The following is a 13,513-nucleotide window of genomic DNA, read 5'->3' as shown; positions in this document are numbered from 1 at the left end:
TGATGTTTACTTCCTGGACAGTTACCCAGTGATGAATTTGTAAGTCTTTAGTTTGAAGACTTACTAGCTTTGTGAGTATACATAAGTTGCTCTACGTTTTTGTGTTTTAGATTCTTCATTTGTTAAGAGAGAATAATATTTGCCTTGCATGGGATGCTCAGAATAAAATGAGAATATTTGTGAAGTGCTTATTTATGTATCTGACTTATGTTACACATTTAGAAAGGTTGATTTCTTCTATTGATTATGATCCATTTGTCTATTCTGTAGTACCAGATATGTTTCCTTGGAAGAATTTTATTATTAAAATTCCACAAAATAGCAATCTTCTTATTGCTTTGTGTGTATATATAATATTTTCATCTATGTACTGTGTCCATGTACTATTTCCAAAACCCAGTGTGTTTACTGGCAATATTAATTATAAATACATATATACAGAAATTGTAAATATGCTAGTTTATTCTTAAAAAGTAAAGAGGAAATAATTGTTAAGTTTCCAGTTTTGAGAATTAGGTATTTATTATTTTGGCAGTTGTATGGTAAATTAAATAAAATTGTAGGTTGTTTGTATATCTATTTAATGACAGTAATTATTGAGTGCCCAGTATATATTATAGAAAAAAATAATGGTGAAAATAACTGTAAGCCATTAAATTTTTGAGAAATATGTTGAATTTTATTTAGAAAGATACTGCAGCTCAGTCTCTCTACCCTGGATGTTATATATAGGTTTTTAAAATTTATTACGTATGATACGTGTTGTATAGTGCATAAATCTTCATTAAGCAACTCAAGAGTGTTTGCATATGTATACATCTGTGGAACCACCACAAGATTAAGTCATTGATTATTTCCCTCACCAAAAAAGGATTCTCTTGTGCCCTCTTTCTTATTTTATTATATTTCCTCTATTAGCTTTTTTGATTAATCTTTCTTTTTTAAGTTGATTTACATATCTTGAGAGAGAGAGAAAAAGCATGAGTGGGAGGAGGGCAGAGAGAGAAGAGATAGAATCCCACGCAGGCTCTGCACTATTAGCACAGAGCCTGATGCAGGGCTTGAGTTTGTGAACCGTGAGATCATGATAGGAGCTGAAGTTGGATGCTCAACCGACTGAGCCACCCAGTCATCCCTGGGCTAATCCTTTAATATCAGACTTTTAGTGATTACTTCAGAAATTACAAAATGTGGGAGTGCCTGGGTAGTTCAGTCGGTTGAATGTCTGACTTCGGCTCAGGTCCTGATCTCACAGTTCATGAGTTCAAGCCCTGCATCGGGCTCTGTGCTGACAGCTTGGAGCCTGAAGCCTGTTTCAGATTCTGTGTCTCCCTCACTTTCTGTCCCTCCCGCACTCATGCTCTGTCTCCCTATCTCAAAAATAAATAATAAACAAAACATTAAAAAAATGAAAAAAAAAGAAATTACAAAATGTGTCTTTACTTATAAAAGTCTCCTTTTAATACATTTACTGTTGTCCTCCCCCAATGCAAAATCCTTAAAGCAGTTTAAATCCATTTACCTGCCTCCTACTTTTTTGCTATTGTTAAGTATTTTAATATCCCCCTCATGTTGTTATAAACCATATAAGACATTGTTATTATTGCTTTAAACAATCATTTACCTTTATATTTACTATTTTACTATTCTATTTACCTTTATATCTATAGTTTCTACAGCTATTCATTTCTTATATATCTATGCTTCCATCTAGAATCCTCTCCTTTCATCTTAAAGAATTTCTTTCATTATTTAAAAAAATTTTTTTTTTAACATTTATTTTTGAGAGACAGAGAGAGACAGAGCACAGGTGGGGGGAAGCGCAGAGAGAGAGGGAGACACAGAATCCAAAGCAGGCTCCAAGCTCTGAGCTGTCAGCACAGAGCCTGATGTGGGGCTCGAACCCATGAGTCATGAGATCATGACCTGAGCCGAAGTCGGACGCTTAACTGACTGAGCCACCCAGGTGCCCCACTTTTATTTTTTTTTAAATAAGGTCTCTTGATGATAGATTCTTTCAACTTTCTGTCTGAAAATGTCTTTAGTTATTGCTCATGTTCTGGGGGATATTTTTGCAGAGTATAGAATTCTGTGTTGATAGTTTTCTCCTTCACTGATTTAAAGATGCCACTTCACTGGCCTTCATAGTTTCTCTTGAGAAGTCATCTTTCAGTCTTACTGTTGTTTTCCTGAAGGGCAAGAGAGAGGTCCTTTTCCTCTTCTGTTTTTAAGAATTTTCTCTGTCTCTTTGATTTTTAGTCACCTGTCAATAACATAGCTATATATGGTTTTGTATGTATGTGTTTTATCCTGCTTGGTATTCATTGACCTTCTTGAATCTGTAGGTTGGTATCTTACAACATTTGAAAAGTTCTTAACCTTTACTGATTCAGATATTGCTTCTGACTCATTTTCTCTTCTTTCCTGTATTCCAGTTAACATATATATTAGTTTGATTGCATCCCATTCTAGTTTATGATTTTTTTCTGTCCTTTAAATAGCTTTTAATCTGTCTTTGCATGTGCTGATTGTTTTTCTTTTTTCCCAGTGCTTACTCTGCTATTAAACCTAGTCAAGGAATTCCTCTGTTTCACTTATTTTGTAGTTCTAGATTATCTATGTGATCATTTTCATAGATTCTAATTCTCTGTTGAAATATATATTTTAATCTGTTTTCTGTATTCTATCTTAATTGGCTTTGATACGTTGTCATAGTTATTTTGAAGCTCTTACATAAGACTAATATATGTCTTGTGTCTTGATTATCAAACACTTTTCCTGCTTCACATACCCACTAATTTTGCATTGTGTGATGGCTGTTTTAAGTGTAATATGGAATAGTGGAAAGCAAGTTGGCCCAGGGGCCAAATGCAAGCCTGGTGGTTATTACTGTTTGGTCCATGAGCTAAGAATGGTTTTTACTTTTTAAAAGATGTTGTTGTTGTTGTTGTTGTTGTTGTTGTTGTTGTTGTTGTTAAGACAATGTGCAGTGGAGACCATGACCCTCAAAACCTAAAAATACTTACTTTCTGGCTCTTTACAGGAAAGGTTTGCTGACCCTTCTTGGAAAAGCTCTGGATTGTTATCTTCCTCTAAATAAAATTTTATTTTATTCTGGCAGGCAGTTAAATTGCCAGCGGGTCACTTTGATCCTGTGGGGCTTAGTTTTAAGCTTTGTTAAGGTAAGTCTATTTTAACTTTGTTTTTATTCCTAGGGCATGGATTATCCAGGGTCTTACCTAAATGCCTTGGGTATTCATCAAGATCTGTCTCCTCTGACTGAGCCTGAACTTAATTTATTCAGAACTGTGCAAGCTCTGAAATCTTTGTTTAGCTAACAGCCTCCCCAACTGCCGTTCTGTCTTAGGCTTCTAGGAGTCTAACCCTGTGTGTGCACAGCCTAGTAGGCAGATGAGAACCAGAGAGGATTTTTTATATAGAGTTTTGTAAGTTTTTCTTCTTGGTTCTTTCCCTTCTAATAACCTGCCCCCCAAATCCAGCTACCTTAGCATTCCCAGACATTAATTGTAGTTTTCTCGTCCCAGCAAGACTGCCACACTGCTTGGGCTCTATTTCTCTACACCATGATTTGGAAAATGCCCTTAAGGGAGAGATTTGAGTGTGAATATGGGGTTTGATTCATCTAGTTCTCTTCTATCAAGGATCATGGTGTTGTGTTGGTTATTGCCTAAGGGTTGAAAATAGGATTTTTTTTTCTTTTGGTTTTTTGTATATTTGGCCCAGCTTTTACAGATGTTTATAGCAGGAGGGTATTCTAACATTAGCTACTCCATTATGACAAGAACTGAAAATCCTGATTGTTGTTTTAAAATGTGAAAATATATCTCATTGTATAGTAGTGGACTTTGATTTGAAATATTTAACGTGTTGCTGGCTGTGTTCTTTGTTCCATTATTCAGTTTAGCCAAGTAGAAGGACTCAGATCTCAGTTAATAATGGTGAATGTATGCATCCTATAAAATCAAATTAGTGTGATATATTGATCTGGTGAAGGGGATAAAATGGCCCTTTTCCAAAGATGAAGCCCTAGGCAGCTGGACCATTGGGTTGGTTATTTTATTAAGATTTATTTAAGTAATCTCTACACCCCATGTGGGGCTTGAACTCATGACCCTGAGATCAAGACTTGCACACTCCTCCAACTGTGCCAGCCAGACACCCTGGGTTTGTTAGTTTAGAAGATTTCATCTCAGAAGTCATCTGCCACATTTGAGATACCCCTTAATCCTACTTGGTCTGGGCTCACCTATTATCAGAGAAACTTTGGCTGGCCAATTCTTAATACTTAATTAACAATTTTATATTTGTTGTTTATATATCCAGTATCTCCAAAACAATTCTTAAATATTTTAGCCCATACTGATCATCTCTTAACTACTATACTTATAGTGTATGTGGAATACAGACCTGGTAACACGCTGTTATATGACCTTATTTCGTATTCTTTGAGGGAATAATCATTTAAATGTTTTTCTTATCATACTATTTTTTTTGTATTCTACTGAATATAAGGGCTGTCTGTCTATGCCACAGGTTACCATGATTAATTTGATGAAACTAGGTAGTTATCTTGGGGTATGCTTTCTCTCTTTTGCTGTTTGTATGTCTTTCCTGAAGTTGAATAACATGCCCTTCTCAGCTACATGTGGCCTGTTCTTTGAGAAAGGATGTATGTCCTAGCTCTGTTTCTCTGCTAGAACTTACAAACATGCTTTCAATATTCATTGGAATGGTGTCGGTGACTGTAGAAAGAGATGTGGATGTTACCATGTAGGTAAGCTACGTGACTCTCTCTGATTCACCACTCCCTATCCCTTCCCCTGGGCGATTCTTTGTTCTGAGTCCCCTTATAGAACCAAGAATCCCCAGGAGGAATCTTTGGTGCCCACCCAGTATGATCCTCTGCCCATAGGTTGGTGTTGGTTGGTGTTGGTGGATTGACTCTATTGATCACAGTATTATAGAAAAGAACTTACTTTGTTCTTTGTATCCATTCAGTGTTATTACTAACTCAAAATTAGGTAGTTTATTATCTATATATTAGAAATTTGGTTATATAGTAAAGGTAGCATCCATATAGTCTTATTTGAGTCTTTGTCCTTACTTAACATTCTTTTCAAAAATGAGACTTTAAAATCATTTTGCTTCCAAAAGTTAAAAATAAAACAACTCTGGACTTGCATATATGCATGCATTACATGTAAACATATAACAAATTACTCACTTTCAGAAATCTTTACTTCTCTTGAAACTCTTTTTTCTAGTGCTTATGAATTCAGTATAGTAGTATGTCTTCCTCTTAAATACTTTTCCTAGTAACTGGTTTTATGACTTTTTTCATTTACCTTTTGAATTGTACACATAATTTTTAAATGTAACTATTTAGTGTCCACAAAGAAAAGCAGCAGCTGTGATATGTGATGAATCAGTAATAGTTATGACAGTATTTTTCTCAGAAAATTTTCAGATTTTTCAGAATGTGCACACACTTCTTTTTGATGCTTCCTTTGATTTGTTTGTAATAAGCTTCAGTGATTATTATTTCTGCTGTTTCCTTTGTAGTTATTTAATTTTTTCCCCCATGTTGAGGAAATCTGGAGGTGAATAGGCATTTAAGTTTAGTATTAGGTTAATTTACAGCATTGGATTCACTGCGTATTTTTTGATATCACTTAACTTTGAATTACTGTGAAGTGACTTTCATTTTTCCTTATCAAGAATAACTTGAATGGGGGCACCTCGTTGGCTCAGTCGGGTAAGTGTCCACCTTTGGCTCAGGTCATGATCTCGTAGTTCATGAGTTCAAGCCCCGCATCGGGCTCTGTGTTGACAGCTCAGAGCCTGGAGCCTGCTTTGGATTCTGTGTCTCCCTCTCTCTCTGCCCCTCCCCTGCTTGCACTCTGTCTCTCTCTCTCTCTCTCTCAAAAATGAATAAACATTAAAAAAAAAAAAGAATAACTTGAATGGGACTGGGCTAGTTCTACAAAGAACTACATAGATCTTGGATCTACCTGGATTGCAGCTTTTGGACTATCCCACACAGATTATTTAAGCATATAGTGATGTCACAATTACGACTAAGCACTCATGAATGGTTAATAAAGGAAGTATTGTGATGTAGGAAGGTAGCATAGTATGATGAGAAGTGCATGGACCTTAGAATTCAAAAGACTAGATTTGTAACCTGCACCTAGTAAGTATTTGCTCTGTGGCATTGTCCTGTTTGCTTGATCTTTATATATAATTTCCTTTTATATATAAGGTGGAAATGATATCATCTATTAGGGTTGTCAGGATTAAATGAATGTATGTAAAGCAGCCAATAAGGATCCTATTAAGGTGCTTTTGAAATACAACATCCCTTCTTGTTCTTTATCTTCTTTTCCCTCTTTCCTCTTTAGTTACCCATAGTTAGCCAGAGTGAAAAGTTAGAGGGTACAGTGTCCACGAGACTGCCCTTACTTCTGACACCAGTTGCAAGTTTGGGAGATTTCTGAAATGACCCTGAGTTTCAATAATTGGTTAGAAGGGCTCACAGAACTGGGGCGCCTGGGTGGCTCAGCTAGTTAAGCATCTGACTCTTGATTTTGGCTCAGGTCATGATCTCACGGTCTGTGGGTTCGAGCCCCACATAAAGCTCTTGTGCTGACAGTGTGGAGACTGCTTGGAATTCTGTGTCTCCCTCTCTCTTTCTGCCCCTCCCCTGCTTGCTCTCTCTCTCTCTCTCTCTCTCTCTCTCAAAATAAATAAAGAAATTAAAAAAGGGCTCATAGAACTCATTAAAAGTTGTCATTCTCATGGTTACAGTTTATTACAGGGAGAGTATACAGATTAAAATCAACCAAGCTGGGGTACCTGAGTGGCTCAGTTGGTTAAGCACCTGACTTCAGCTCAGGTCATGATGTGGGTTCAAGCCATGTTCAAGCCCTGCTCAGAGCCTGGAGCCTGCTTCAGATTTTGTCTCTGTTGCTCTCTCTGTCCATCCCCCGTTCACACACACTCTCTCTCAAATATAAATAAACATGAGAAAAAAATTTTTAATCAGCCAAGGTAGATGCCAGAAGGAGTTAAAACTGAGAAAGAACTTCCAAGTCCTCTTCTCATGGAGTCATAGATGATGTTACCTTCTCCTGGCCACCATGTGTGACAATACACACAAACTATTTCCAATGAGGGAGTCTCCTCCAAGCCTTTTGTATTTTTATACTGGGACTTGATCACATACTCCCTGCATAACTGACCTAATCTCTAGCCTTAGGCTAATACCCTTAGTTTTCCGTTCCTGTAGAAGTCAGAACTGATGTTCCCCATCATAAATCATATTGTTAGACTGTCAGGTAACCAAGACCCCCAGGCAGGAGGTCTTGACGGGACCAAAACACCTGCCAAGCCCAGGACATTCCAAGGGTCTAGAGATCATCTCCCATTAGTGAAGGGCAAAGACCAGACTTTTGTTTGGAAAAGGTCATTTCTTCATGGTAGTGCTACATTTTTGTAGTAGCTGATTAAATTATTCTGCACTATCAGTGCAGAGCCTGATGCCAGGTTCGAACCCATCGAGATCATGAGCTGAGCCGAAATCAAGAGTCAGACACTTAATCTACTGAGCCACCCAGATGCCCTGGTTATTAATTTCTATCTAAGTAGTAACATACACTTTTAAATATTTTTTCAAAGCCCAACAGGACAAAGCATATAATGAAAGCTTAATGAAATGCTCCCACTTATTTATTTATTTATTTACCCACTTTCCAAAGGCTTTATTGGTGAATATGTTTTAGAAGAGAAAAATTGATTCTGTTATTTCCAAGCCAGTGGAATGAAGAGCTGTGTCCAGGGACACATCAGGTGGCACCAGAGGGGACTGATGCTTTGTCTACCTTTCATTCCTAGTTTTAGTCAAAAGCACAAGGCTTTGTAGTCAACCAATTCTTTAGGTTTAAACCGTAGGCTGATTTCTTTCTCTGCACTGTTTACTGAATCGTTGCCATGAATGATGTTCCTGCCAACTTGAATACAGAAGTCCTCATGAGTGGTGCCTGGCTTACAATCTGCTGGTTTGGTCTCCCCAAACATCACTCACCCCGTCTTCACCACAATCAGACCCTCCCAAACCATGGCCACAATGGGCCCAGAGCTCAGGTACTTTAGCAGACCTGGGAAGAATGGGTGGGCCTTTATGTCAATGTGGTGCTGCTTTAGCAGTTCCTCAGAGGCCTGTAGGAGGGAGCCTTTTGGCCACAACATGGAATCCCTTCTGCTCAAAGTGCTTGGTGATCTTGCCCACCAGGGTGTGCTACACACCATGCAGCTTGATGGCAATGACCATGTGCTCCTGATTGGCCATGGCCAAGAAGCTGGCTGTGCTGTGCTGCTTGGGGGACTGGAGGCCACTCCCACTCTTTTAGTACTAGTTTTGAAATACCTTTGGAGATATATTTTAGGCATTTATTTCCATTTTTCTGTGCTGGTTTATATTTTTTATTCTGGACATTTTTTATATTGACTTCCCATTATACAAGATGAGGATTTAATATTTTTAGTCTATTTTACATCCTCCTCCTAAAATTCTTCTGTCATAATTTTTAGTTAAATATGTTTATCTGTCTATCTGTCCCTTTACTGTTTATCTTTTGATCTTCTATCAGAATTACATTTGGATTCTAGTAAAAGAAACTGGAAATAACAGTAACTTAAATGAGCTAAAGTTAACTTTTCTATCAAAAGAATCCTAGCGATTGACGGTCCAATAATGGGATGGCAGCTTCACAGTTATCAAGGAGTCAGGTTTCCTGTTTGTCCTTCACTTCCCTGGGTGCATGGCTGTGTACATAAGATCATTTCATGATCCAAGAAAGCTTTCAGAATTCTAACATGCTTGTCAGCTTTCAGGCAGGTGGTGGTGTTACCCAAAATGGAGTTCGTCTCTTGGTGGTTGTTGAGCCAAAAGACACAACCAAGCCAAAGAATAGGAAAAGGAAGGGTTTTACTTGCAACAAGCAAAGGAGAACACTGGGGATCGTTCCCAAAGCAGTGTCTCCTGAACCACAGTATTGGGGAAGTTTTAAGCTAACAGTGCACACATATTCATGAAGGGGCTTTGCTCAGTGGGGAATACAGTATGGAATTGGGGCAGAAGTCATCTGAGGGTGACTGAGTCTAGGTCACAGTCACAAAGGTTGCCAGTTGGTCCATGTCTAAATGCTCAGGTTTAGATCCTGCACAGAGAACTCAAGGATGTGCATCAGGTGAATCTTAACTTTTGAATCCGTACTGGGAGCTTTACTACTGATTTACTGTCCCTGATATGATTAGGTTATATCCTGGCCTGATAGTGGCTGTCTGCTCTTACATTCTTTCACAAGATGGCTGGGACCCAAATTGACTTCTCTTATGTTAAGAAAGCTCTGTCTGTTCTTTTTCTAGGAACCCAACTCTTTCTGATTACAGTAGTGGAAAATGGAGAAGCAAAAAAGGGGACATACCAGTTTTCTTCCCCAAACTTAAAGAACGTTACTTATAAATTCTACTCTGTAGGTTCTAGTTACATCTTATTGGCCAAAATTCAGTCACATGTCCTCATTGGGTCTGCAAGGGCTGGGTATTTTATTTTATTTTATTTTATTTTATTTTATTTGTTATTTTTATTTTATTTATTTTTTTAATTTTATGTAGGCTCCATACCCAACATTGGACTTGAACTCTCGACCCCGAGATCAAGAATAGCACACTCTACCAACTGAGCCAGCCAAGTGCTCCAGGGCTTGGTATTTTACATACCGTTTCTACCCCAAACAATATTGAAGCTTTATTTTAATGAAATGAGACAAAATGGTTATGATGTGGGCCGTTGGCAGTTTCTGCCTTAATTGGTGTCATTGTTTACTTTTTTTATCATTGTGCAAGTTAATTTACTGGAAAGCCAAGCAGCGTAGTTGGATAGTATTTTGTTCTTCCTAGAATTATTCATTGTCTTTTCTTGAAAATATGCTTAGTTTTCTCCCTTGAGCTTTTAGTTTTTGTGTGTCAAATTGTAGGCAAACCTCATTTTACTACACTTTGATTCATTGCATGTCACAATCCTGCATTTTTATAGATTGAAGGTTTGTTGCAACTCTATGTTGAGCAAGTCTGTTGGCCCCATTTTCCCAACACCTTTTGTTCACTTTGTGACTTTGTGTCACATTTTGGTAATTCTTGCAATATTTCAAACTTTTTCATTATTACGTGTTGTGATTTTTTTTTAAAGATTTTAATATTTTTAAGGAATTTCTACACCCAGCGTGGGGCTCAAACTCACAACCCTGCGATCAAGAGTTGCATGCTCCACTGACTGAGCCGGCTGGGTGCCCCTGTTCTAGTGGTCTTTGGTGTTACTACTGTAATTATTTTAGGGTGCCATGAACTACACCTGTGTAAAGCAGTGAACTTAATTGATAAGTATGTGTGTTCTGACTGCTCCACTGACCAGCTGTCCCCCTGTCTTTCTCTTTCCCCTCTCCTTGGGCCTCACTATTCCCTGGAACATAAGAATACTGAAATTAGGACAGTTAATTATCCTACAGTGGCCTCTGCGTGTTCAAATGAAAGGAAGGGTCATACATCTCTCACTTTAAATCGGAAGTTGGAACTGATTAAGCTCAGTAAGGAAGGCATGTCAGAAGCTGAGATAGGCTGAAAGCTGGGCCTCCACCAGTTAGCCAAGGTGTGAGTGCAAAGGAAAAGTTCTTGCAGGAAATTAAAAATGCTACTCCACTGAACACATGAATGATAAGAAAGTGAAAGAGCCTTATTGCTGATACAGAGAAAGTTTGAGTGGTCTGGATAGATCAAACCAGCCACAATTCCTTAAGCCAAAGCCTAATGCAGAGCAAAGCTCTAATGATTTTTAATTCTGTGAATGCTGAGAGAGGTGAGGAAGCTGCAGAAGAAGAGTTTGAACCTAGCAGAGGTAGTTTCATGAGATTTAAGGGAAAAAGCTGTTTCTGTAACATAAAGGTGCAAGGTGAAGCAGTAAGTGCTGATGTAGAAGCTGCAGCCAGTGATTCCAGAAGATCTAGTTCCTCCTTGAAAATAGCTACACTAAGCAGCAGATTTTCAGTGTAGACAAAACAGCCTTCTATTGGAAGAAGATGCTATCTAGGACCTTTAAGCTAGAGTGAAGTCAATGCCTAACTTCAAATCTTCAATAGACAGACTGACTCTCTTGTTAGGGGCTAATGCAACTAACGACTTTAAATTGATAAGTTGAAGCCAATGCTCATTGGTCACTCAGAAAATCCTAGGGCCCTTAAGAATTATGGTAAATCTATTCTACCTGTGCTCCATGAATGGAACAACAAAGCTTGGATTGTAGCACATCTGTTTACAACATTGTTTAGTACATATTTTAAGCCCATTAATGAGACCTGCTGCTCAGAGAAGATTCAGTTCAAAATATTACTGCTCACTGACAATGTGCCTGGTCACCCAAGAGCTCTGATGAAGATGTGATGCTGGCCTCATAGACTGATTTTGGAAGTATGTATTCTTTTTCTTCTACCCTCTGGAAGGGATTATAGAGAATTGATATAATTTTTTCTTAAATGTTTGGTAGAATTCAGCAATGAACCCATCTGGATCTGGTGCTCTCTGCTTTGGAAAGTTACTAATTTGCCTTAACATTTTAAGCAGTGGGTTGCTAATTCTTTTTCCTTAATAAGAATAACAAAGATGGATGATTGTTTACAATGAAATTTGAAGTTACATCCTTGTATTTGCATTAAAATCAAGTGTTTATTTTTTAAAGATGACTTCCCGTTTCTATTTTATGTGTGTTTTGGCAGAAAATAACAAGAATCATTTTACCTACTTTGTCATCAATCATCTAAACATTACAACCTAATCCTTCCATAATGTATATGTATATCAAACCATCTCTTTGTACTCCTGAAATATATACAATTCTATTTGTCAATTGTAGTTTAATAAAGGGTGAAAAAGAAATACTATACAATCTTGCCTCAGCCCTCATTCTGCTTCCTGAAAACTGCTTCCTCAAATCTTACTGTCTAGTTGGGAAATTAACTAGCTTCTTGTGGCTTATTGTGTTTGACTTCTAGCAGTTTTTAGAACTGTTACCTTCTCCTTTTAAGGAAAACTCTTTTCTGTCTCTGATCACATTCTGTATCTTAATCAGTTTTGTGCATATTGATGTCCCCCCCCCTTTTTTTTATCTTTCCCTTTCATTCTTTCCTGGTTTCTGTAGACTGTGGTACCTATTATCTCCAGTCCTGTTATTTTTCCTCAGTGCAAACTCTCTGTCTGCTAAAGATGCTAGAGGTATTTGTGGTCCAGAAAATTTTTGAAATCTCTCCCACCATGAGAAGGGGTTGATATTACCTCCAGTTAAACCTTGGTGGGCCTTTGTGATCCCCTCCACAATAGAATCCATTGGAAGAAATGTTGTATAACTTCCCAGTTGAGGTTAGAAAAACCAATTCACTTCTGCTGGCATTTTATAGTACACTCCTCTAGGAGAGCTTTCAGATGCCGTGTAAAGTTCGGCTACCCTGAGACCTTGTGGAGATTTTGTGAAGAGACCATATGGAGAGAACACATAGATGCCCAGGGAATTCCCAGCTGTTTGTCTCCCAGGGCAGGACATTAGACATCTGAGTGAAGACACCTCTTGAGGTGACACCAGTCCTAACATGTTATAGGCACATGAGACTCATTGAGACTGATATAGCTGAACCCAGTGAAATCCCAGAATCCTCAGTAAAATAAACTTAATGTTACTGTTTTAACCCACTGTTTTTTTTTTTTTTAATGTTTATTTATTTTGAGAGAGAGAAAGAGAGGGAGGGAGGGAGGGGGAGAGAGAGAGAGAGAGAGAGAGAGAGAGAGAGAGAGAGAGAGAGAGAAAGAGAAAGAGCCCCAAGCAGGCTCTCTGCAGTGAATGCAGGACCCAGCGCGGGGCTTCAACTCACAAACCACAAGATCATGACCTGAGCCGAAATCAAGAGTCTGATGCTTAACAGACTGCACCACACAGGCATCCCTAACCCTCTGTTTTGATGTGATTTGTTAGTCTTCAGTGCATAACCAGAATAGTATTTCACATTCAGCATATTCAAAACAGTTGTCATCTCCTCATCAAATGATATATGTTATTTCTCTTTGATTAGTGTCATCATCACTGCTACATAACATTTTTGGTCCTTTTTTTTAAAAAATCTTTTTTTTTTAACATTCATTTTTGAGACACAGAGTGAGTAGGGAGGGGCAGAGAGAGAGGGGGAGACACATAATCTAAAGCAGGCTCCAGGCTTTGAGCTGTCAGCATAGAGCCTGACGTGGGGCTTGAACTCATGAATAGCAAGATCATTCTGGCTAAAAGGTTATCAGTTTTACTGTTTTTTAAAACATCACTAGTTCTGGTTTTAATTAAATTTGGTCAATTGTTTATCTCTTCAGTTTCATTGATTTCTATTATTTTCTTCCTTCTTTT

General features: G+C 38.0%; 1 protein-coding gene and 1 pseudogene across 12 annotated transcripts in view; one reads left to right on the top strand and one right to left on the bottom strand.

The window, feature by feature from the left end:
• The window catches only part of PTPN4 (protein tyrosine phosphatase non-receptor type 4), a 226,082-nt gene that overhangs the window by 52,166 nt on the left and 160,403 nt on the right, over nucleotides 1-13,513 (top strand). For 9 of the 12 annotated variants that reach the window (XM_045033652.1, XM_045033660.1, XM_045033659.1 and 6 more), the window contains exon 3: nucleotides 3,122-3,182. The exons of the other annotated variants lie outside the window; for them this stretch is intronic. In XM_045033652.1, coding sequence (XP_044889587.1) covers nucleotides 3,122-3,182 — 61 coding nt within the window. The remainder of the gene's footprint in view (nucleotides 1-3,121; nucleotides 3,183-13,513) is intronic. 12 annotated transcript variants of the gene reach the window in all.
• Nucleotides 7,921-8,368, bottom strand: LOC123379396 (annotated as a pseudogene).

The sequence above is a fragment of the Felis catus genome, chromosome C1 (assembly GCF_018350175.1).
Source record: "Felis catus isolate Fca126 chromosome C1, F.catus_Fca126_mat1.0, whole genome shotgun sequence".
Taxonomy (NCBI): Eukaryota; Metazoa; Chordata; class Mammalia; order Carnivora; family Felidae; genus Felis; species Felis catus.
Note: the sequence above shows the minus strand (reverse complement) of the source record. Positions and strands in the feature narration are given on the sequence as shown.